The 26,288-nt window shown below is 40.8% G+C and overlaps 1 protein-coding gene across 5 annotated transcripts; it reads right to left on the reverse strand.

Moving 5' to 3' along the window:
- Positions 1 to 680: 680 nt before the first annotated feature.
- Positions 681 to 22,561, reverse strand: IRF3 (interferon regulatory factor 3). 5 transcript variants are annotated; one of them, XM_067469989.1, is made up of 11 exons: positions 22,444 to 22,559; positions 19,217 to 19,417; positions 15,471 to 15,651; positions 14,499 to 14,605; positions 13,289 to 13,343; positions 12,364 to 12,459; positions 10,448 to 10,564; positions 8,309 to 8,677; positions 7,763 to 7,881; positions 4,191 to 4,382; positions 681 to 3,131 (listed from the first exon to the last, which is right to left on the reverse strand). In XM_067469989.1, the coding sequence occupies exons 2-10, from the start codon at positions 19,379 to 19,381 to the stop codon at positions 4,221 to 4,223; spliced, it is 1,371 nt and encodes a 456-aa protein (XP_067326090.1). In that variant the 5' UTR covers positions 19,382 to 19,417; positions 22,444 to 22,559; the 3' UTR covers positions 681 to 3,131; positions 4,191 to 4,220. The 5 variants fall into 5 exon arrangements, with proteins under 5 accessions (XP_067326090.1, XP_067326092.1, XP_067326093.1 ...); XM_067469991.1 differs by having other exon boundaries at positions 681 to 4,382; positions 10,448 to 10,561; positions 22,444 to 22,561; XM_067469992.1 differs by having other exon boundaries at positions 681 to 4,382; positions 10,448 to 10,561; positions 12,364 to 12,456; positions 22,444 to 22,558.
- Positions 22,562 to 26,288: the final 3,727 nt, after the last annotated feature.

Consider the following 26,288-nt stretch of genomic DNA (forward strand, 5'->3'; position numbering starts at 1 on the left):
CAATATGATAGGTCTAGATGAGCCATGGGCAAACTTGGGGCCCTGCAGGCGTTTTGGACTTCAACTCCCAGAATTCCTAACAGCCTCAGGCCCCTTCCCTTCCTTTCCGCTTAAGCGGCTGAGGGGGGAAAGGAAAGGGCCTGAGGCTGTTAGGAATTCTGGGAGTTGAATTCCAAAACACCTGTAGGACCCAAGTTTGCCCATGACTGGTCTAGAGAGTGGGGGTGGTAAATGGCTTTGTAACATAGTTCTGCATGTGGAACTATTACACTGCCATGCAGTATGTGCTAATGCACTTATATGTAAGTACATTGGTATTTGCAGCCAGAAGATGTGGCTATTGCCTTAAGTGACTTTAAAAGAGGAGGTTAGACAAATCCACAATGGATCAGACTGTATCCATTTACTATTCCGGATGGATACACTGAATCTCCAATCTTCTGAGATAATTACGGCTCTTGGCATCAGATGTCAGACAAAGGCTGTTTTTATCTTACGCACACCCACCCCTTTCAGTTCTGTTCCTCCTGGCTCTGACGTCGTGGTAGGGTTGTGGGCTGAAACAGATATTTGTCTCTTCCTCCCTGTTTTGTTCATGAAACTACAAGGCATTGTACAGTAAACTTTGCAAAGATTGTCATGGTCAAAATCTGACGGTGATTGCAGTCACACAGACAAAATTCAGATGGAAATCCCGTCTTTGTAAATCACAATACACACAAATGTTCTGCAGCAAAAGCTCAAGTTTGTGGTTAGCAGTGGCCAACAAAACCAAGACTATAAATCAGCTTTAAAGCAGGGTTTGGCATGAGTTTGTGAATTCTCTTAGGCATGTGGAACCATCATTCTGGGTTTATACAAAATTCATATTTCTGTGACTCATACATATAGAATTAAATCAATTTCTTTTTGGGGCACAGCTCTTCTGATTTCAGGTACTCCTCTTTGGCCTGTGAAGCTATAGCACAAGAGTGACTTTGAAATCAACCTGTGTGCGTAAAATTAACCAGCTCAAAAAACAAGCAATCGGGTCTTATTTTTGGCCTTAACTGTGGTTTGGGAGTTCTTAACTTACCTATGCAAGTGAATTAGTCCTTCATATTATGGTACTAAGTTTTAATTCCTGCCCTAGCATAATGTGAACACGGCCAATAACAGGAAACACAAGAAACCAGATGGAGAAGGAAGAAACCAAAAGGAAATTGGAACCAAAATGTAAGAAGTTTCAAAGTTTACAGAAACAAAATGCAGTATAAAGGGGAAAATCAGGCTATGAATACAGACACTTGGGAGTAAATTGCACTGAATTTCATGGGAGTTTTAAATGGGTATGTTTAGGACTGCTCTGCTTAAAATAAGCAGAGACACAAAAGCAAATCACTGCACACAGTGCAGAAGAGAAGGTAGATATAACCTACGGTTTAGGATTTTATGTTTTCAAATAAAGCATGTGTTACTTACTTAAAAAATTAAGCTAGCACATCACTGTCTTACAGGAAAGCTCTGATATAAGTGACAATCTTAAGAAAATTTGGGTATGAGCCCTATTCTTGAAATGGCTACTTATGTCAGTCAATCATTACTTTTAAAGAGGCACATATGGTAACATTACTGACATGCTTTCCCTTAATTACAATTGCTGGAATCCTGTTGGTGATATATGAAGGGACAATACAATAATTACAGAAGAAATTATATCTCCAAGAATGTATGGATGACAAGTTATTGTTATTTGGAACAGTTTACTTCAGATGTAATTAGAGTATTGGAGGTGGGCAAAAGGAAGATTTTGCATCAAATCGGCAGTATTTTGACTTTCATCTAACACGAATAGTATAATTCCTCTTCCATTTTAAATTATATTGTAAAGCAGAGTTTTAGGGCAAGAAGGAAGCAATTTAATGTCATTTTATGCTATTTTCTAGTTTGGTCAAAGCATAGTATAATCAGAACAGGATCCAAGGCTTAGAATTCTTCAGTCCTAAGTTTTCTGAATTAAGACAGTGGCTTAAAAATCACATGCTGAACTGCAAGGGAAGTCTGGTTCGTCACCATTGGCTTTGTAAGCAGGGCTTCTGGGAGCTGCAGTCCAACAATTCCCACTCCTGCCCTATGGTTTTTTTGGGGAGATCCCAAAACAGATTTAGTGCTCTTGTCCTCATAGGTTTTCTGTGAGGAAGCAGTCTGGGCCTATACTATGAGACTTCTGAGTAATGACAAGTAAAAATATGTGCAGACGGAAACAATTTAAAATAGTTTAAATAGACTACAAATATTTAGAACATGACAAGTCAACAACAGGTTAAGAAGTATACTTAAAGTATACTTAAAAGTATGTGCATTAACCTTTTTAAATAAATCAGTGAGGCCCCAAGATATTAGTGGGCAGAAATGTTTTTACTTGGCGCATAAATAAAGCCAATAAGTCATCTGGGAAGAAGGCATTCCATAATCAGTGCCAGAGCTGCTTAAATCTAACAAAAGGGAAAAAAATGAGTATGACCAGAAGAATCTACAACTAAGAACTTGGATAAGTTGGTATTCTGAACATTTTCAACTCCCCAAATATCTCTACATCAGTTACACTGGCTGGTGGATTCTGGAAGTTGTAAGCCAAATATCTACCTTTTCAAGTTGGTGAAAATATATTTACAGATAATATATATCCAAACTGTGTTGTTTATAAATATAGAGAAAGGGCGACCAATACAAAAAGTATGATCTGCATTGGAATGAGAGCAATCCAAAATTTGGATTATTCTCAATGTCATCACAAGCAAGGAGGCAAATGCAAGAAATAGAACATGTTTATATTGAAAATAAAACCCAGCAAGACTTTGCATCAGCACTGTTGTGGTTAAGAGACCACAGTCATGTAATGCATCAAGACTGTGAAAGAGTTGAAGAAAGTTACAAGCAGATTCCAGAAGTGGACTGTTATGATGGGAATTATCAGTTAATATCAAAAGTGCTGCTAGACCTATCCTTTGCCTCCAATTATTATGGTTGACTCCCTGGAAATAATAAAATATATTGTTAAATGTTGCATGCTAAATGGTAGACTAGGATTATCCAGATGTGTGAATTCAGTTTTATCCATCTTGAGCTCCAGACTTTGAGATGACTTCTCACTGCATTAACATAAGCAGAAAACACGGGAATATATTATGTTTCAATAACTTCAGCAGGTAAAAATGGCAATGCAAACCTGCAGTTTCTTCAGACATTCAGTATAGGACACATCAACACTGGCCATGTATCCCAAAGGGTGGATGAATCAGTTCCATGGTGGCAAAATGCTCATAGAGTTGATTTGTGCTAATGTGGCCAAGGCCACCTTAAACTTGAGAATTGAGCAAACTGACTTTGGACCCATATAAACAGTAGGGCTGGATCCGAAGTGGAACTACCTGCAACTGACTACACAGCCATCCCATATTCCATGGGCTTGGGTGGTTCTGTTGCCAAATTTTTGTGACTTCAGCACTGAGCTAAGGGGCCCCTATTTGGGGTAGGAATCGACAATTTAAGAAGCAGTGGTCTATCCTAGGACCCTGGGATAAGTGGTCAGTGTAGATCCAACCATAGAGGATGTGTGGTGTGTTTACTGACCTGCTCTATCATCACTGTGTGTGAGGGCTTTCCTTACAAGGCAGGAGAGTCTTGCAAGATGGAAAAATGTGACTGTTTTGGACTACAATGGCCAAGCTGGCTGTGAAATACTGGGAATTCTAGTCCAAAGTGTTCAAGCTTTAGAGAATACAGTTCTTAGTTGCAAAATGAGCCCTCATAGATAGCAGGTGTTCTTTTTTACAGTCCCTAGTAGAGTGATAATGGAACAGATCCCCTCTGATTTAACCCTGTGGTTCCCAAATTGTAGTCCCCCAGATATTTTGGAATTCTACTCCCAAAAGCCCCAGCCAGCTTGCCCAATTGCCAGAAATTCTGGGAGCTGAAGTCCAAAATATCTGGAAGACCAAAATTTAGGAAAGTGATCGCTCTTAATGCAGACTGCCTGATTAAGGCTCGAGTCAACCAGTTATCAACCAGATATATTGAAGGCAACCTTGAATGTAGAAGGAGCTACTTTTCACCTCGAAGCATGCACCTTTTGGGGGGAAAGGCCTAACTAAGGTCATCCATTGCAGATATGAAGAATTCAGATGACTGGGGAAGATTGATAGATCTACCTGTTTGCAAAATGGGGCAACAAGGTATAGCTAGCTACATTGTACATCCATCTTCTCTTCCCAACTTCGCAACTGTTCCAAAAAACAGGGTTCCTGCGATGCGTCTGATATCCTAAGATCTGGTTCACCCAATGATGATGCTCCTCTGGCCTTGCTTAGCTCATGGAGTAGTTCAAAAACTTTGGGAATGACCTGGAAATGGGAGACAGGAGAGAGAAAAACAGCTGCTGTTTATGTCAGCTCTTTCTTTTTTCTTTTCTATTACCACAGCTTGTATTCTTCCGTCAAATATAGGGAAGTTGGTGCCTTCCAGGTCTTGTTGGATTCTAGTTCTAACCAGCATGGCTTATGATCCGGGATGATAAGAGATGCACTCAAGCCAAACCTGGACAGTTGCAAGTTTGGTCTACTCCTGGGGTATACAACTCGTGGCTTGGAGAACTGTGTGCAGTTTGCCATTTTTTAAATGAGAACCTGAGAATCTGGAGCAAACTGATTTTGGACCCATGTAAACAACTGGGCTGGTTCCAAGATGGAACTATCCGCAGCTAGCAAGATCCCACTTAATTTTTCTCACAGTGGAATTGGGAATTGGCAGGAAAAGGGAGACTGGGAGAAAGGAACTATTGTTTCCTGGCACCAACATAAATGTATATCCAGGCATGTGGACCCTCAAGCCTTGTGTCATAATCTGGCTCTCGTGTGATGCACCCCCCTTAGGGAACCACATGTCCTAAGTTTTTGGATACAAGTATCTCACCAAAAAAGCAAAGGGCTCTCCTCATATTTAGTTATTTGCAGTAACCACTTTAAGCTGAACTGTGCTGGTCTTATCTTTTGGTCATATCACCAAGAAATGCCTGAAAATGACACTGAATTCAGCCCTGGCTGGAAAAGGATCTCCCCTCTTGGCCTACCCACTGCTTGCCATGGAAGGTAAAAACCCTTCTCACTGAATGTTGCTGAGGAGAGGTGGAAGTGTATGGAAATTTTGATGGGATTGTTGTAAGGAGGGAAAATGTGCTTGTGTAGAGATGTGGATGAAGGGAGTCTAGAAGCATGTGCATGTACATTCTCTGGCTAATGGCAGATCTTCTGGACTGAACAGGTAAATTTGGGCTGCAATTCTCAGAGAGATCTGATGTCTGGGTATTCCATTCTGAAATAACAATAGTTCCAAGCTCTGGTTTTCCATCCCCTGTGTACAGTATTTCAGTGTGTGTCCACACTCAGATGGCACAACATTGGGGAAGTCTACTAGAAGCTAACTGCGGTATCTGACCTGCTATAAATTAGAAGTAGATTTTGTTGAGAGAAAAAGGCAAGCTGCTACAACAATTCACAGCAAATACAAGAACAGAAACAGATCCTAGAGTAGGGGTGGGGAACTCTTTTGACCCTCCCATTACTTTTGGATTTTCACCATCAATAGCAAACAAACTAATGATATGAGTGGGGGGGATGGGAGCCAGGACACAATGCCATCAAGAGGAGCAAATATTCTTAAATAGATTAGAAATAGGTACATAGAAACATATAAGTGCTGTGTAATGTTCAGGGGAGAAGAATGATACTCATAATGATATATAGCAAATTTTGTTTACATAATACTAACTTACTAACAGACTATCTTGAACTTTTAGATTCCTTAGGTAATAATTAGAATTAACTAAAGATCTAAAAGAAACAGTCTGACAAGAATAATCAAGATGAACTTTTACAGAAGAAGGCTGGAAAAGAAAAAAGAGCCAAATGAGAAAATGCAAGAAGACATCAGCGGACATGATTATCAGATTTAAAACTAACTGATAATATCACTTCTTTCTTTGTTATAGAGGATGTACATGAACTTTTAAATACTTTTTAAACACTTTAGTGAAAATAAATGCAAAGAAAACAAAAAAAAAAGATGTAACAGATATAAGTATGTACATTGTATTTTTCCCACCTCCACACCCCTCCCTTGTGAAGTATTAGATATTGGTCAAGACTTAATTTACTAACAATGACACCATTATCCTCCCCCCTCTCTTTTTCCCCAACCTCCATACCTCTCCTTTATATGTGTGTAAAAAAAGAGAGAGAGATGTCATTCATACACACACATACACACAACTGAGAGAGAGAGAGAGAGAGAGAGGAGCAAAGATCCCTCATTCTCACTATGAAGAAAGTTGTGTAGTTCTTCCAAATGAGTAGCCGTTTCTCCCTCTCTAAGCCTTGGGCCATCATGTGGGGACTAAAAAGAATTGACACAGGAGAGGGTAACTTGGGACCTTCCTGCTATTCTTGGATGGAAACCTCAAACAGTACCAGTCAATAAACATAGCCAATAGTGAGAGATGATGGAAGACAGAGTCTTGCAGCATCTGTTTTTTGCTAAAGGGGCCTGGCCTCAAGACTATGAGGGTGATCAGGAAACAAACACTTAGAATCATAGAATCATAGAGTTGGAAGAGACCTCTTGGGCCATCCAGTTCAACCCTCTGCCAAGAAGGAAAACTGCATTCAAAGCACCCCCGACAGATGGCCATCCAGCCTCTTTTTAAAAGCCTCCAAAGAAGAAGCCTCCACCACACTCCAGGGCAGAAATTTCCACTGCTGAACAGCTCTCACAGCCAGGAAGTTCTTCCTAATGTTCAGATGGAATCTCCTTTATTGAAGTTGGAAACCATTGTTCCACCTCCTAGTCTCCAGGGCAGCAGAAAACAAGCCTGCTCCCTCCTCCCTATGACTTCCCCTCACATATTTATACATGGCTATCATGTCTCCTCTCAGTCTTCTTTACTGCAGGCTAAACATGCCCAGCACTTTAAGCCACTCCTCATGGGGCTTGTTCTCCAGACCCTTGATCATTTTAGTCGCCCTCCTCTAGACACATTTCAGCTTGTCATCATCTCCCTTAAATTGCTTTGCCCAGAATTGGACACAGTGTGATTCCAGGAGTGGTCTGACCAAGGCAGCATAGAGGGGTAGCATGACTTCCCTGAATCTAGACATTATACTCCTATTGATGCAGGCCAAAACCCCATTGGCTTTTTTAGATGCAGCGTCACATTGTTGGTTCATGTTTAGCTTATTATCCACAAGGACCCCAAGATCTTTTCACATATTTCACCAATTCAGAGAGCAAAGAGACACAACTTTGGATGTACACACAGATTCAAAACATTGCTCTTTTCAACTTCCAACATAATTTCATTCTTTGCCATTTTAATTGTATCGATGGCTACAATAACTGGTTACCTATAGGTCTGATTCTAAGTAAAGTGCTGTGGTATTGTCCTTTTGTCAGTCTACTAAGCACACATCCAAATCAACTGATGATACAGAAGTCAGGTCCCAAACAATCACCACAGAAGTAGAATTTACCTTCAAAGTCTTCTTTCTCTCTGCTCCAGCTCATGGATCATAAGAACCAGATCTGATTCATCTTCCCAACAGTTACAGAGCAATTTTAAATCATTTCATAGTTACACATGCATATATTTGCTTATAAGGTAGAAAAATATAGGAAGCATACTGGAGGAGAGGTGTTTGTGGTCAACTTGGAGGAAATAGGAGTCACTTACTTCTACCATAATCAATTTCTTCTTCCAGGGACGGTTGGTATCAGGCCACTGCTCCCCAAAGCATAACCATAGCGAATAATTAGGGGATCCATTTCGTCCTTCCATGAATCCAATTAATTCTAAGAGAGAAAGAGAGCATTCTTTAAATGGTGTTGAACCATTAGGGAATGATATAGTGAAGACTTCTCTTGTAAACAACAGGTAGGTCTTGACTATTTCGATGACCACTTCTTAATCTGATTGGTCAGAGTCTGGAAGTGTTTCCTTTGGGACCAAGTATAAATGATGGAAATAATGTAATGATTAGGAATGATGGCATTTTGGACAGGTATGAGAATTCTTTTAATTTATCAATGAAGTTATTGTTTAAAGAGGAATTTTAGGTTGGCCTTAAATTGTAAACCATTCTCTTATCAGATGCTGCCCACCCAAAGCTATGAATAATGCCTACGGCACATGTTCCATGGTGACAAGAGAAGGAAATGGAGTAAGCAAAGCCCTTGCACTGGGCCCTACAAGGTATAAACAAAGATAAAATTGGCATACCGTGCACAAACTGCTGGAGGCTGTACATAGGGCCAAGCTGTTCCTTTGGCAGCTCCCCATGAAGCATCCCCTCTGTAGGAAACTCTGACTGGCCCCAGTAGATACGGCAACGGCCCCGGCGCATACCACACAGCGACTGACCCTCGGTGCCGAGAAATACTCCTGGAGCCACCTCTTGTATGAGGCGCTGAGAGTATGAGACTTGCAGGTGGTCATTCAAGTTCTCTGGGCTGGGGAATATCACATCTGCGAAATCGGGATTGGATCCAGAGCAGCCAGGAGGCAGAAAGCACAGACCTCTCACGTTACTGAACACTTCGTTGAGGACCTGCCGACCTCGATAATAAATCCGTACCTCAAAATCTGTGGCTGGAGGGAAGAGAAGAGAGCTCGTGGCATCTGTGTTCAGCAGTTTGTCTGGCCTGTCTTGGCTGCTGCTGGGGGCAAGCCTTGGGAGAGGTTAATCTGACCTCCTCAAGGAAAGCATCACAGACCTCTGGGATTATCTGTGAAAGCTTGCTGAAATGAGCAGCAGCTGAGATCTCTGGATAAAGAGGGGTCTGGAAGGCATTACTCTTTGATAGTGGATAACAATAGAACTTCGTCTTGGATCTTGGTTCTGCTGCTCCTGGGTAAGAATTCTGGACCCTGATCTTGCTCCTGTAATCCTGTTCTGGACTCTATTGCATCCTGAAATCTTGACTCTACATTTGGACTAAGGTTTTAATTTATGGACTTCAGTTTGACCCCTGATTATATGACTTGCCTTAGGAACTCTGACTTTGGATTGTACTCTTGAGTTCTTGAACGTTACTCTAAGAACTCTAATAAATGAACTCCTGGTATCTGACTACTGGACTGCAACTTTGGCTATTGTTTATCCTTGCTTCTGAAATGGCTTGTCTACATTAACTGGGCCTAGATTTGTGTTCATTGTTGTAACAACAACAACAACAACAACTTTATTCTTATATTTTATTTATTTATTTACAGTATTTGTATACCGCTTTTCGCACCTCGAGGTGGACTCAAAGTGGTTATATCCCACCACCATCTCCCCAAAGGGATTAGGGGTGGCTTAAAGACTGCACAAAGTGCCTAAAAACAAGCATTAAAGTGAACATAATATGAAGTACAATAAAATAAAACATCAATGTTACTCTGGCTGTGGGATGCAATTTTTTTTATTGGCCAACTCTTGCATTTGTTTAATAAATCTCAGCCCCTGATACTTGGTGAGCCCCAGCACATGACACCAGGTATAAATGGTTCCGTTCATATCTGTCAGTATGGTAGTATTCTTTGTTGTTTTCCCTGTAGATATAACTTGGGTTGCCAGAGTCAAAATTGGAGATGCCTCCAATATTTGTGTAAAAGCTATAACCTATAAAGGGACAGGAATCCTCTCCAGATTTCACTCTGGAAACTTTAGCCACAGCTGTTCATACAAACTTGTACAATAGCAAAGTTTAGAAAAGTCATTTCTTTATATTGCAGCTAGCTAGGCTGAAAGGAAGTCTGGAAGAAATAGCCCAAAATGGTCACTTTCCCAAGCATTGTATAATAAGGCTGTCAAGAAATGCGGTTGGCAACTAGGGCTAAAAATAGGGAAATTCTTAGGCAGGTTGATTGTCCTTTAGCCTCCTCAGTTTACTCTCATTGTGCCTAGAAGATTTAAAAAAAAAATCCAAATGTGAGCATTGGTCCCTCTAAAAAGACCTGACCACCCCTCAGAAAGTATTAAATAAAGATGAACCAATGTTCTGATCACACAACGCAAAGAAGACCACTACACTTTCTAAGCTCTTTGTGATCTGAACCTTGTAATTCCTCCGTTGTGAGGCACTTAAGAAGAAAATAAATATAATTTTGCCAAGAAAATCCCCAAAAAGAAGTTGGGTAAAGACCCAACTGGGTAATGTAGAGTTGTTTGGTCTATGAGCACTGCGGCCCATTTATGTATTTAATTAATTAAATTATGGAGAAACGTTAATGCTGAAATTACTTAAGTAAATCACCTTTGTGCATTTTTTATCTAATTAAGTTATCCCTTTTTATTGGCCAATTTTCAGCTTAAGTCATACTTCAGTTTATTTTAGTTTGCTAGTTCTTTCACTGCTCTGTTTCCCAGAATCTTACCAAGTGTTGGGGCTTCCAAGATTTGCTGCAATGGTTGTACCATGACAGTTTGTTGAGTCAAATCCAAGCTCGGTTGAGACAGGCTTCCAGAGCAAACTGGATATTCTGTTCCAACTACTGCATGGAAGATATGAAAAGGATAAAAGAGATCTGTGATGCTCAGTATGGACACACACACAGCCAGATACACAATGAAAGCCAAGGACATTAAGCATTGTTTATCTGGGTGCAGAATCAGGCTCCTTGATTATCTGAGAAGCTGAGGACAATGGATCATTTGAGAGGACAACTAAGCTATTGGTGGAGAAGGACTAGGAACAAATCTGATTGAATACAGCCACATTGATGAGGCTTCAAACACTATCTCTAGAGAATTTGTTTTATGAACTTCTATGTATGGAGGAAGACCATCTTACTCGTCCAACGAGGGATCGCCTAAGTAAGTAATGTATGGAGGAGGGCTCCTCAGGTAATTGAGACACCTAGTGAGAAGTTTTAACAGATGAATTTCAATTTGATGTGAGTTGCTTGGACACATGAGGCCTACCAACCGATTATTACACTATGTAACAATTTAAAAAAAAAAACAACATTCCTGGTTTGAAAGTGTTATTTCCTGTTTAATTGTGTGGTCCTTACTTTGAAAATAGTTGTTATACTCTAGAAACATTGTTTCTGTGCTTGCCACAAATTATGTTGAATTGGCTGAGACTCAATGAGATATTCATTGAAAAACTACAACAAAATGTGCTGCAGGATGTCCCACAAAAACAAACTTTTTGCAGTTTAATAAACTTTTTCCATGTTATTATGATAGTGCCAATTACAAAATGACATTTATAACCCAGGAACAAAAATTGTGTTACACGGTGTTATAAATGGCACATTGGGTAGTGGCAGTAGTAAACCTTTTTTTAAAAAAGAAGTGGTTGTAAGACCAATCGATCTTTACTGGACTCCACCACTCTAAATTACTATTGGCCAGTTTCCAACCTTAGAATGAGAGATTGCCAAAATGCCAGTCTTTCTTGGATCAAAATTAGATGGAAATTAACTAGAACAGTTCCAGTTTGACTTCAGACAGAAACAATTCTGATCTCTTTCATGGAACAGAAACAATCCTCTTCTCTGATGATGTACACTGGGAACTGATGGAATTGCGAAAATACATCCTTGTTGGTTCTGCTGGATCTTTCAGTGGTATATGATTCTGGGTTGACAGATGATTTGTTTTTAATTTATTCTTGTCCTATGGAGGAATGGATATTTTCAAGCTGTTGGGGAAGGGTAGTACAACTGAGGGGTTCCAGAAGGCCTTATCCCAGTAGTTCTCAACCTGTGGGTCCCCAGATGTTTTAGCCTTCAACTCCCAGAAATCCTAACAGCTGGTAAACTGGCTGGGATTTCTGGGAGTTGTAGGCCAAAACACCGGGGATACACAGGTTGAGAACCACTGCCTTATCCTGTCCCCGATGTTTTTTTAAAATATATACATGAAGCTTTTGAAGAAGACATATAGAGCTTTGATTTAATCAATATTCTGATGGCACTCAGGTCTGAAGAGGCAGCTTATGGTCTGGAGTCAACAAGGCAAAATTAGTTGCCTACTTAGAACAGTTTTCTCCATTCTGCCACTCCTCAACCTGCATCATCTTCAAGCAGCGTTGTCATGGAGAGGCTGCCCTAGTTAAAACAAGGAAGTTCAACAAGGTTATGGGTTGCAAGCCTAGCTTGGGTTGCAAGATGAATACATAATTTTGATGTATTTTATGTGTTATATGGCATTATTGTGTGCTGTTCTGTAAGCCACACTAGTCCCCTTTGGGAGATGGTGGCGGGATATAAATAAAGTAGTAGTAGTATTTGTTGTTTTGTTATTATTATTATTATTTTCCACAGAGATCGGATCATCTCACCAAATGCACTGGCCCCCAACACCTGCTCAAATGGGCCTGCAGAGTGTGATGGCTCCACGGCAGTAGGAGACAGGATTCCACACCAGTTAGGATCTTCTGGCCCAAATGTCATGGAAGAGAAAAAGAATTTAAAAAAAACTCACACCTGATTTACAAGTTAATGGACCTTGAAGATGCCCACATTGTAGATCTATGAGAGTATTTCTTAGACAATACGTGGTGTTGTGATTAAGGTGTTGGAGAGGGACTTGAGAGAGCCAATTTTGAACGTCTGTTGAGTCATGAAATCTACTGGGTCCAGTCATTTTCTTTCAGCCAAAACTATCTCACAGGAGATGAAGAGTGGTTTCATGTGTTCTCATACATGCACACTATCACAGTACCTAGAGTAGAACCTATTTAAATTAAGGCTTCTACCCCAACCCGTTAAAATGCATACAAGCAGTGAGTGCAAAACAGAATAAGGTTCTTTGAGAGGGGCAGAGTTTATCTGGTGTGTAGGACGATTTGTCTGCAGCCAGACCTATGAAGATCTAAAGAGCCTTTTCTCCCCATAGGGTTGAGTGTTGCAGAAATATCAGATAATTTTTTCTCCAGGCTTTGATGTCTTTTTCCCATCACTTTTAAAAACCCCATACAAATACCACAAACAGAAAATATGATAATTGTTCACTTGTATATAAAACAAGTACTATATGACTCCCATATCCATGGGGATAGGTTCCAGTACTTAATGTGGATATGTGAAATGGCAGGTAATAGCAAATGTTACTGAACCAATGACTTCTAGTAGAAAATGGGCTTTTCAGGTCTGTCAGGAGAATTGGCCCTTCATTAAAATCCCATTTACTTTTCTTGGTTGTTACTTTCTCCCAGCATCTTACCTGATCTTTTCCCAGATTCATTTCTGATGTCCATCACTCACCTTCCTGGGAACTGAGGAGATCCAGGCCACTTAACACATTGTTCTGTAATTCATCCTAAATAACAGAACAGTACAGCCTTAGCATTTTTCCTTCCTTCCTTCCTTTGTTCTTCTAGTATTTCACAATCCTGATTACTTAATTCATCCCACGTCTGCTCCCTCAGACTACTCAAAACATTCATTGATTTATTCGCACCTCACCTTTATACCACCAAAGGTTTATCTGGGAAGCGAAAATCTAATCGAATTAAATTGGTTGCGGGGGGGGGGGGGGGGGGAGGGGACTCCACAGCTAACCCACTTGCATTAGAACGGCATATCTTTAGTCTGACAGTTACATTTTATTTATTTACAGTATTTATATTCCGCCCTTCACACATCGCAGGGGACTCAGGGTGGATTACAATGTACACATACATGGCAAACGTTCAATGCCATAGACACACAACATATATAGACAGACACACAGAGGCTATTCATGAGGGTATTCTGGCCACCAGGGGAGCTGTCGCTTCACCATCCATTTGTGACACTGGTGAAGTACTTCCTCATTCTTTGCATGCTTGCTGGAGATTTTTATGGCGTTGTAAATAGCCTCCCCACATAAGCAGTACCTAAATTTCCTACTTGACAAATGCAACTGTCTTTCGGGCTGCAAAGGTCGACAGCAAGCTACACAAATTGGTCAGAAGCTCACTCTGACCCAGGCTGGCTTTGAACTCATGATCTTTTGGTCAGTAGTGATCTTAATGCCGCTGACTCCCAGCCAGCTGCGCCACAGTCCCAGTGCTTTTTGTGGAATCCATGAAAGAGTAGACCTCCCAGAGAGAAATTTTATAACACTGCCACCTATAAATAATGGTCAACTTCTAAGCACAGAAAACCTAGAAAATAACATAGGTAAATGAAACAGGTTCTGCTCCCTGCAAAAAATGTTCCACATTCTGGTCGCATGCTATGTACAATATTTCCCCCTTATAATCAACACATGACTAAGAGTTATACAACATATCTAGACTGGGTTGCCAGTGCTACAGCCGCACTTAGTCCATTAGCAGCACCAGGTGCTAATGCAGAACAGTTTGTTGGATTTAGATGAAAAAGACACACAGGGAGAGGAAAGGCAAGGGTTCTTGCTTGAGTTCTTTTTGCTGTTTCTGTTGTTCCATATTGTTGTTTTGTGAGACTGGGAAGGATGGAATACACTGACCTGACTACATGAAGAAAAGTCTCCAGGCACTGATGTGCTTCCTGATGCAACAGAGGATATATCACTGGCTGCTGTATTCACTGTTCCTCCAGCAGAGTCGCTTTGACCTATGAAAGAAGTTTGTATTCAGTCTAATCACAGAAAGTTATAATAATAACAATAATGATAACTTTATTTTTATACCTCGCCAACCATCTCCTCGAAGGGACTCGGGGTGGCTTACAAGGGGCAAGCCCAAAAATTACCGATAAAACCCAACCAATTAAAGACATCAGATAAAATATAAAACAGTCACAATTGTAAACAAACATCAAAACAATATGGCTGAGAAAAAGAACATAGATGAGGTACAGATTCAATGAGTGCAATACATTCTGAAGGAGTGCAAGGAAAGTGCAACAAATAAGTAGGCAGGGCTGGAGATACTATCATCAAAAGTGCTAAGGTGGATGATAAGAGGGCCGACGTAAAGTGCTAAACTTAAAGTAGGAGCAGGAAAATTAGTGGACTGCTTGATCAAAAGCACACCGGAACATCCAGGTTTTTAGTTGTCTCCGGAAAGAGGGCAAAGTAGGAGCCTGTCTGATCTCCCTAGGGAGGGAGTTCCAGAGCTGGGGGGCCACCATCAAGAAGGCTCTCTCCCTCGTCCCCACCAACTGTGCTTGAGACGGCAGGGGAGAGCAAGCAGTGCCTCCCCGGATGATCTCAAGGTACGTTCTGGTTCATAGGGGAAGAGGTGATCCCGAAGATAAGTTCTTATTTTGGATGACAATTCCCAGACTCTCCCAGCCTATCACAACTATTCCAGGTGTTATAGTAAAAATAAAACCCCCCCAAAAAAAACCAAGAGAGGGTGGTTTCCAAGTACTGTATTCAACAGCAGACCTCCTCCTCCTCCTTCATCCTGCATCCTTTGCATCTAAACCAGAGACCCACTTTAGGACGCTGGTTTCTTCCATCTTAACTCCTTACTTGCACCATTAGGCTGCTTGATCTCAAACACTACGTGCGGATCTTCAGAGTCTGTGCTGTTATCCTGTATCTTTTCAATCCCGTCCTTTCGGTTCAAGGCAGCACGGAAGTTTCTTTTCCATTCGGAAGGAGTCCGCCTATCGATGCCTGGACGGTACCGGCCTCTGGCAATGGCCCAGTCCTAGAAGGAAAGGAGGGAGAGAAATGTGTAAGTACTGTATTTCTTCAATTCTAAGACACACTTTTTCCTATATAAACATCTATAAAAATGAGGTATGTCTTAGAATCGCAGGTGTATCTTCTGTATGGTGATGGTAATGAAATGAGGTCTTACAATTGATGGCATCTTACACTTGAAGAAATACAGCAGTTTATCCATGGCAAATTTAGAAACCTACAAGGTAACCAAAGGTGCTGTCAACTTGCACTTGTTTTTTGCCGCCCAGAGAGTGATGCTGAACCTAAACATCACAGAGTCACAGAGCTCCTTTAAAGTCTGGAACAAAATCCATGATGGATTCATTTCACCCGATATGGCAGCCACTGGCAGAGCCTTACTTTCCTCTCATTCTTCCTATCAAGCGATCCTGTATGACTGGGGTCCTCAAACTAAGGCCCGGGGGCTGGATACGGCCCTCCAAAGTAATTTGCCCGGCTCTTGCTCATGGTCAACCTAAGTCTGAAACCACTTGAAAGCACACAACAACAACCATCCTATCTCATCAGCCAAAAGCAGGCCCACACTTCCCATTGAAATACTAATAAGTTTATATTTGTTAAAATTGTTCTTCATTTTAATTATTGTATCATTTTTAAGTGTCTTTTGCACTACAAATAAGATATGTGCAGCGTGCATAGGAATTCATTCATTTTTTTTCCAAATTATAATCAGTTTGAGGGACTGCGACCTGGCCCTCTGTTTAAAAAGTTTGAGGACCCTTGCTGTATGATATAAACAAATAGGATATACAGGAAGCTACTTTTCTCTCTTAGGTTTGCACTATCTGGAAAACACTGATTAGCTGTCCCAAACTCTTTTTCTGGATACATAAAGGCACGCAGAAGAGGCATGGGGAAGCAGAGGAGGTGGAGACCACCCTCCTGACAGAGCAAGGAAAGAGAAGGGGCTCTATGTGGCAAGCCTCCACCTCCACTTCCACGGTGCCCACTCTTGCTTGTGTGTGTGCGCACCTGGCTCCCAATGCTTTAACAGCTGGCTTTTTCCCCACGTGGAGGAGGGGGCATGGCCATGGGTGTCTTTGTGGACATGCACTGTTTCTCCCCATAGGAATATTGGGTTTAGAAGTCCTTTCTGCTTTTTTTCATTGTTTTTTTTTTTAGCTGTATGTTGAAATGTAGCTGTATGTAAATTTGGACAGAATACACCAAATTTGTGTAAGCTGTCCAAATTTGGTGTCAATTTGTCCATTGGTTTTTGAGTTATGTTAATCCCACAAACGAACATTACATTTTTATTTATATAGATATCTGTGTTTTCTCTTTCTATCAATTATATAGCCCACAAGGACAATATTTGGGAGTGTTGGGTTTCATCCCTGGATTGCACAAGTCTTTGTTTCATCAAGTTTCTAGTCCTCAATGAGTAGCTAAAGACAGAGCCAAACTCAGGGATTCCTTTCCTCACATTCCTGTGCATATTTTTAAAGGGCTTGTCTTTGTCATTACTGCTAGCCATGGTCTCCCCCCCCCCCCCCCCGCTTTGATGATATAGTAATGGTATTCTGTGAAGGAACTTCCTTTTAAACTTAAATTGCCCCGAGAAGGCCATGCGGTGTCCACCATTGTTACTTCTGCTTTTTCTTTCTCCCTGTGAGGATGCATTTTGCTCCTCTGTAGGCAAAATGTAGCTGCATTGACTTTTTACCTTTTACTTTCTTTGGAAGATGAGTAAGCTCCAAGGCTTTTGTATCAAGAATGTATTTCTTTTTTACTTTTAATAAATCTCTTGAACCTAAAGATTGACTCTGCAATCCTCAGCCATCCTAAAGGTTAAAAGGCTATTCCAGCTCCCCACACGTACGTTTCTGCTGATAATAATAATAATAATAATACTTTATTTATAACCCATCCAATCTCCCGAAGGGACTCAGATAAATTTACAAAATAAAAATAAAATGGCAAACATTCAACGCCCAAAAACAAATTGACAATCAAAGCAAAACATAAAATAACATAAACTCAATATAACTTATTAACTAACTTCTAATACTTTGTATACATTGTTGTTGAATACTGTCATGAATTATGGTCTGGAATTCTTGATTGCATAAGGGAACCTTTCCAGTGTTGAAGAGATCTTCTACATTCCAAATTTCTGGCATGCCACAGCCAGGCTTAGATCTCTTTAGACACCAGGATTCTTCTAGAATGTAGTAATTCACTCCCATCTTCACCAATTCCCTTTTAACCTCTTTTGTTGGTTTTCTGCTATACGTGGAATAAACTATCTTGGTTCTTGCCCATAAACCTGCATCTTCATAATAAGGGTGATTCACAATAGGTCAAAGAGTAAGCAGTTTTACACTTGCAATTGGATACATTACACTAGCAAAAATAGTATCTTGTTTAGTGTTTGCTTTTATCATTAACAACACTTGGTTATGAAGTTTACTCTTGGTACTTTGCTATATTTTGTGGAATTGCCCTAACAGGGGGTTATTTCTGAGCGTAACAGCTCAGATTCCCCAACATGGAGCATGCACAGGCCAAGAATTGGTATTTTTCACCAGCAAAATATTGAGATGTAACTCCAAGTTCTTCTAAGGATCATGTTGCATGTGCTACAAATTTTACTTCCTACAATTTATTTGACATTTTAGGCTACAATAAAAATATAATTGCATGCCACATCTCCTCCCTTTCTGGCAGTAACAGCCAAATAACAACAACAACAACAACAACAACAACAATTTATTTTTGTACCCCGTGTACGTCTCCTCGAAGGGACTCGAGGTGGCTTACACGGAGACAAGCCCAAGATTCAACATGGCTAAAATATAACACAATACAATCCATAAAAACAACCATACATAATTCAATATATAGCGACTATCTAACAACCATCAGTGATCTGAGTAGTGCACAATTCTGAGCTCGGGTAGGCGGGTTGGCAGAATAACTTGCAAAGGACGGGGCTGATGGATAAAGTGCTGAAGGCAGATGCCAAAATTCGAGACTTGGGGGGGGGGGTTTATATAAAGAGAGCACTATATTTCTAATTAAGGAATAATAGTAAGGTGCAAGAGCTGGTTAGTAATAAACTAAATAAATATCAATTTATTGCCTTTTCACAGGACCCCTAAATAATAATTATTTATTTATTATCCACCTTTCTTTTTGGCTCAGGCAGGGTACAACATAGTTAAATACATCTAAAATTGGTTTCCTGGAACAATTAGCTCACTGTGCATAAAGGTAGGGCTGGCCCTGACCTGCCTAAAGATAAGATATAAACCAGCTGTGTCTTGATACATTTCCACTGTAGAATTAATAGTTTGACACACTTGAACTGCCTTGGCTCAATGCTATGGAATTATGGGACTTGTGGTTTGATGAGACACTAGAACAAACTATAATATCTTGTATAAATACAACTACCATTATTCCATAGCATTGAACCATACATTTCAAAGTGCTGTCAAAGTGCATTGATTCAAAAGTAGCACCCCCTGGATATAGGATGGGACGTGCATTTATATACACCACACAAAACCTTGAAAGTTTACCTCAAAGAGCTGGAAGTCCTCATCACTAATGTTCTGCCGTCCCCCATGCTTCCATGGTACTCGAAACTGAGTCCGCTCTGGGTTCAGCCATGAGACTCCTGGGTATCGCTGGGCATCCAGCTGCTCAATTAACCAGGGTACAATGAGAGGCCTCTGAGCACCCATTGAGAAGCAAAAGACGGGGTATTATAATTCACCCTGCTGTGGAGAGAGAACCACATGATGAAATAATGAGTCACAGTTGAATGGAAGGAGAATAACACAATCCGTCCTCTTGTCTTTAGAAATATAGGTATCTATGGCTGGATGGACACTGCCATATTGAATCTTGAGATCTATGGTCAGTGTAGACCAGTGTTTCTCAAACTCTGCTCCTCCAGGCGTTTTGGACTTCAGCTCCCACAATTCCTAACAGCTGGTAAGCTGTCTGGGATTTCTGGGAGTTGAAGTTCAAAACACCTGGAGAAGCACACTGGTGCAGACCCACACAACACAGTTTAACTGCATTGAACTGCATTGCATGGATTTACACTGACCACATCAAGCAGAATCAATCTGCATGATATGGCAGTGTAGATCCATCCTCTGACTACATTTAGAAGCCAGAGTGGTGACATTGATTAAATGTGAGATGACGGGTACATCTACATTGCAGACTTAGAGCAGTTTGACACCACTTTATCTGTCACAGCTCAATGCTATGGAATTCTGGGAGTCGTCATTTGATGAGGCATCAGCATTGCTTGAGAGGTTAAACCCTTGTGCCAGCAGGACTGAAGACCAACAGGTCAGAGGTTCGAATCCAGGGAGAGCATGGATGAGCTTCCTCTGTCAGCTCCAGCTCCCTATGTGGGGACATGAGAGAAGCCTCCCACAAGGATGGTAAAACATCAAAACATCCAGGAGTTCCCTGGGCAACATCCTTGCAGATGGCCAGTTCTCTCACACCAGAAGCGACTTGCAGCTTCTCAAATTGCTTCTAACATGGAAAAAATTGCTTGAGAGAGAATGCTAACAACTTCCATGATTCTCTAGCATTCAGCATTGGCAGTTAAAGTGAAGTCCGACATAAACAGGCCAGCAGAATGGAGAGTTGGGGGACTCTCCTTTAATTGAAGGGGAAATGCTGGAGGAGAAGGGGGGAATTGAATAAGAGTATCAGATAAGATAGAATGTCAAATAAGTAAATGTTGGATAAGCGAGACTCTATAGTGTTGATGCACCCTAGGACTCTGGGAAACCTTACAGCACTCATTTACATTTCTTATTTGACAGGCAGGCCAATTGAGACTTGGGGGGTTGAGGGTGAATTCACATTGCATAAATAATAATTTTTATCAACATTGTATTATTATATTTATTTATATTCTTGTTCCTTGCACCTTGCACCTTCTTCTTACTCCCTTTTACTTTTTCCTTTATTTCAACTCCTTCTCAGCACTGGGTAACTCTCACAACAAACAAACGGCAGTGTTTTAAACTGCAGCCACAGGGTTAGGAATGCAGGCAGGGAGATGAAATCACAGCCTTCCACCCTGTAGTAGAAAAACCATAGTAGAATGGTGCTTTGCCGAAACCACAACAATGATTGTAGGACAAGTTATAAACCATGAAAATGAACAAAATCTGGCTACCAGTATTAAAAAACTCTAAAATTAGAACAGCACAACAACAGAGAGGAAACAAACAAGGACAAAAGTTTGATCCAGGCACTGTCAGGCCATTATATGCTAATCAAGGTGGTCAGTTGAAACATTCACACCTAGCTCCAGCAGACAAGAGTCCTTTGTCTCACTCTGGTCATCCACAAATATATAAACCCTTTTTCCTAGTTCCAACAGACCTCACTACCTCTGAGGATGCTTGTCATAGATGCAGGCGAAATGTCAGGAGAGAATGCCTCTAGACCAGTGTTTCTCAACCTGGGGGTTGGGACCCCTGGGTGGGTCGCGAGGGGGTGTCAGAGGAGTCACTAAAGACCATCAGGAAACAATTTTTTTCTGTTAGTCATGGGTGTTCTGTGTGGGAAGTTTGGACCAATTCTATCATTGGTGGGGTACAGAATGCTCATTTATTGCCTATTTTCCCCAAACTCCACCAGTGTTCATATTTGGGCATATTGAGTTTGGTCCAGATCTCTGGATGTAGGTGAACTACAACTTTAAAACTCAAGGTCAATGCCCACTAAACGCTTCCAGTATTTTCTGTTGGTCATGGGAATTCTGTGTGCCAAGTTTGGTTCAATTCCATCATTGGTGGTGTCCAGAATGCTCTTTGATTGTAGGTGAACTATAAATCCCAGCAACTACAACTCCCAAATGACAAAATCAACCCCCCCCCCCCAAACACATACCAGTATAAATTTGGACGTATCGGGTATTTGTGTCAAATTTGATCCAATGAATGAAAATACATCCTGCATATCAGATATTTACATTACGATTCGTAACAGTAGCAAAATTAGAGTTATGAAGTAGCAACGAACATAATTTTATGGTTGGGGGTCACCACAACATGAGGAACTATATTAAGGGATCGCAGCATTAGGAAGGTTGAGAAACACTGCTCTGGACCATGGCCATATAGCCCGAAAAAACTATAACAAGCCAGTGATTCCGGCCATGAAAGCCTTCGACAATACATACTTTGTTTTTTTAACACAATTGTGAGGTCAGGAGTATTGTGGTCCAAAACTCTGTCTGAATCCAGAGGTCCCAAAGTAGTAGTAGTAGTAGTAATTATTATTATTATTATTTCCCCTCTCAAATGAGAATCCAAATGTCTCACAACAGTTGAAAAAATATACAATTCATGCAGTTTGAACCTGCCACCCCTTCACTTCTATGGCTCAATGTTATGGAATCCTGAGATTTACATTTTGATGAGGAATCACTGTTAGTATTCTTAGCAGAAAATGACACCAAATTTGTAAAACTACAATTCCCATAATTTAAGCCATGGCAGTTCAAGTGGTGTCAAACTGCGTTAATTCTAAAGGCATCCTTGGCTTGGCAAGCTATTTTTAAGTCATTTTTCAAACCCCAGAGCTTAGAGAACAAGGAGGAATGAATGCATGAGAGGAATGAACCTAGTTCCTGCTCGCTAGGCCAGTGTAAAGATCCCTCTGCCACAAGATCTAGATCGGGGATGAGGAAATCCGGAGCGGAGGGAGGTAAGGAAAGCACTCTTAATGCAATGGGTTTCTCCCATCCCGCAAAACGCCTTACCTTTTTCCTTCCTAGAGTTCAACAGCAGCTTCCTTCGCCTCTGTCTGGAAAACAAGGGACTCTTCCAGACGCCCCAAGGGTCACGTGATTTCCAAAAAATACTTTCGGTTTTCAATCAAGCTAGGCGTTCTGATGTTAGACGTCTCAACAAAGATGTTTACACCCATGAACAGCGAAGAGCAGCTATGGTTTATTATCTGAAGTCGAAGTGAACACATTTACATCGAAAAAAATGTCACAGTGATTTAATTGCAAATGCGATCTTGAAAGATAGTATTATGCAAGGAGTTCAAAGCTGTGTCCACACTCTAGAATGAATGCAGTTTGACGCCGCTTTAACTGTCATGGCTCAGTGCTATGAGATCTTGGGAGTGGTGAGTCAGACTGAATCCAGATTATCTGTTTTGAACTGGATTCTATGAGTCTACACTGAGGGGGTGTCAAAGGGGTCGCCAAAGACCATCAGAAAACATATTTTTTTGTGCTGGTCATTGGGATTCTGGGTGAGAAGTTTGACCCAATTCTATTGTTGGTCGAGTTCAGAATGCTCTTTGATTGTAGGTGAACTATAAATCCCAACAAATACAACTCCCAAATGTCAAGATCTATTTTCCCAAGACTCCATCAGTGTTCACATTTGGGCATATTATTGGTGCCAAGTTTGGTCCAGATCCATCATTGCATGAATCCATAGCACTCCTCTGGATATAGGTGAACTACAACTCCCAAGCTTGAGGTCAATGCCCACCAAACCCTTCCAGTGTTTTCTGTTGGTCATGGGAGTTCTGTGTGCCAAGTTCAGTTTAAATCCAGCGCTGGTGAAGTTCAGAATGCTCTTTGATTATAAGTGAACTATAAATCCCAGCAACTACAACTCCCAAATTACAAAATCAGTCCTCCCCCCAACCCCACTAGCTTTTACATTTGGAAATATTGGGTATTTGTGCTCAATTTAGTCCAGTGAATGAAAATCCATCCTGCATATCGGATATTTACATTATGATTTATAACAGTAGTATACTGACAGGTATCAAGTAGCAACGAAAACAATATTATACTTGGGGGTCACCACAACATAGGGAACTGCATTAAGGGGTCACAGCATTAGCAAGGTTGAGAACCACTGCACTAGATGAAACCACTTACAATCCGGTTTCTGCCTCCTGCAGAATCCTGAGATTTGTAGTTTAGTGAGGCTGATAAAGGGCCTCCCTAAACTACAAACCCCAGAATTCTGCAGGAGGCAGCAACCAGATTGCAAGTGGATTCATTCCCTAGTATGACGAGGTTCTTAGTGAGGTGCCAAAGATCTGCCAGAGAAGGATAAATACCTTGGAAAGCTACAACTCCCCGGATTCCATTACATTGAGCCACAGCAATCAAAGTGGTGTCAAAATGCATTCATTTTACAATGTACATGCACGCCAGATGGCTAACAACATTTATTATCTCCTGCCACTAATCATCACGAAGTTTAAGATCTTCAGGAGAGGCCCTGCTCTCGATCCCACCACTATCGCAAACACGGTTGATGGGGATGAGAGACAGGGCCTTTTCAGCAGTGGCCTCCCACCTATGGAACGCCCTATCTAGAGATATCAGATTGGCCACCTCCCTCTTGTCTTTTAGAAGGAAAATCAAGACCTGGTTATGGGACAAAGTGTTTGATCAGTGAGCAGCAAGTGGAAGAAGATCACACAACTTATGGGAACGAATTGATCCGGACTGGTTTTTGGCTTTTGATTTTAATGGATGTGTCTTAATTGTTTTAATTGTTGTTTTAATTTTTAATATTTTGATTGTACTGTGGTTGTTTTTATGATGCTTTTGTTAGGCTGCCCTGCATCCCCTTTGGGGGGAGGGCAGGGTATAAATATAGGAAATAAATAAATAACAATACATCAGCCAAAATAGCAGTATAAACATAAGGTTTCTAAAAATTAAGGAGGTGACTGTGTGCATCAAGAGGGTTTAGATCAGGGTTTCTCAACCTTCCCAATGCCACGACCCCTTAATACAGTTCCTCATGTTGTGGTGACCCCCAACCATAAAATTATTTTCATTGCTACTTCATAATTGTAAATTTGCTACTGTCATGAATCATCATGTAAATATCTGATATGCAGGATGTATTTTCATTCAGTGGGCCAAATTTGGCACAAATACCCAATACATCCAAATTTGAATACTGGTGGGGTTGGGGGGGATTGATTGTGTCATTTGGGAGTTGTAGTCGCTGGGATTTATATTTAACCTACAATCAAAGAGCATTCTGATGAAATTTAACCAAACTTGGCACACAAAACTCCCATAACCAACAGAAAATACTGGAAGGGTTTGGTGGGCATGGACCTTGAGTTTTGGAATTGTAGTTCACCTATATCCAGAGAGCACTGTGCACTCAAACAATTATAGATCTGGACCAAACTTTGCATGAATACTCAATATGCCCAAATGTGAACACTGGCAGAGTTTGGGGAAAATAGACCTTGACATTTGGGAGTGGTAGTTTCTGGGATGTATAGTTCACCTACAATCAAAGAGCTTTCCAAACTCCACCAACAATAGAATTGGGCCAAACTTCCCATATAGAATGCCCATGCCTTGAAGCAATTGCTGGCATGAGATTCCCTCCAGCCTGGCGCACTCTCCATTTCCTGCACATGCACACCACACTGCCCTGTGCCAAGCATGCTTGCTCTTCTCTCAGAAACAGCCCTCCCTTTGGCTAAGAGGCCAGCTGAGAGGCCAATCACAGTGGAGGGGGGCTTTTGGTGGGAGGATTGGCCGCATGGTTCCAAAAAGGAAGATAAGGACAGGCAGAAAGATGTTCAGCCTTCTCTGCGAAAGGGGTCCCTAAGACCATCAGAAATATATGTTTTCTTTGGCGACCCCTCTGAAACCCCCTCACGACCCCCCCCCCCCCCGGGGTCCCAACTCCCAGGTTGAGAAATGCTGGCTTAGATTATTTATTCTGTCCATGAGAAAATCAATATAGTTTTATTAATCCTGTTGGCTGATAATAGTTGGACATCATTACTAATTTTCAGTATCAAAATGTTGTTAATGTTGATTTGCTGAGATTCCATAGCACAGAGCTATGTCAATTAAAGTGGTGTCAAACTGTATTAATTGAAAAGTGTAGGTGCTTTGTTAGACATAGTTCTAACCCTACTATTTGTCAGAATGAGTAAGAAATAATTTGTTTAGGCAGCTGTTGGCAGAATTTGCTGTGCCTCAAAGCAAAACAAATTTAGCTAGCTTTAGGTATTGTGTTTCTGAACATGTTTGTGTCCTGATGTAGGGTGAATATCACAATTTGCTGTTTTTCTTCAGGCAACAAAATGTCTTGTTTGTGAATGTTAATCAGTAGCATAAGCTTCCTTGGATCTGTATTTTAATGGAAAGGCAAGATATAAATCATCAACAAGTAGAGTTATTCTCAGTTTTGGTCTGGTTTCTATTTACTCATGTTGTCACCATTTAGGCAGTTGCCTGGAACAAAATGTAATTGAAAACACAGCTACTTGGTCTACATCTGAGCAGATGATATCAGATTGCACTCTTAATGTTATTAATAGTTGGTTAGTATTTATTTTATAATGCAGTCTTATAAAAGCTTACTCGGAAGTACATTCTGTAAGACTCAATTGAGCTTACTTTCAGGAAAATATACATAAGATTTCAGTGCTATATGCAGTTTCTCAAGAGTAAGCCATGAAATGTAATCAAATGGATTTTTGTTGTTAAAACTGACAACCTGCTGCTTCCTAGTTTTATATTACAACTCTCATCATTAATGGGTGTTTTATTTGGCGTGTCAATGGTAAAAGGTGTGGTCCAAG

This window comes from Anolis sagrei, chromosome 6 (genome assembly GCF_037176765.1).
Source record: "Anolis sagrei isolate rAnoSag1 chromosome 6, rAnoSag1.mat, whole genome shotgun sequence".
Classification (NCBI taxonomy): Eukaryota; Metazoa; Chordata; class Lepidosauria; order Squamata; family Dactyloidae; genus Anolis; species Anolis sagrei.

Bases quoted from the DNA above. Each gene is read 5' to 3' on its own strand.
- IRF3 (XM_067469989.1), bottom strand. From the start codon at position 19,381: ATGGGTGCTCAGAGGCCTCTCATTGTACCCTGGTTAATTGAGCAGCTG. The intron at 13,344-14,498 runs GTCAGTGTATTC...TCTGTTATTTAG, and splicing joins ACTTTTCTTCATGTAGTCAG to GATGAATTACAGAACAATGT. The intron at 8,678-10,447 runs GTAAGATTCTGG...TCTTCCCTCCAG, and splicing joins CTTGGAAGCCCCAACACTTG to CCACAGATTTTGAGGTACGG.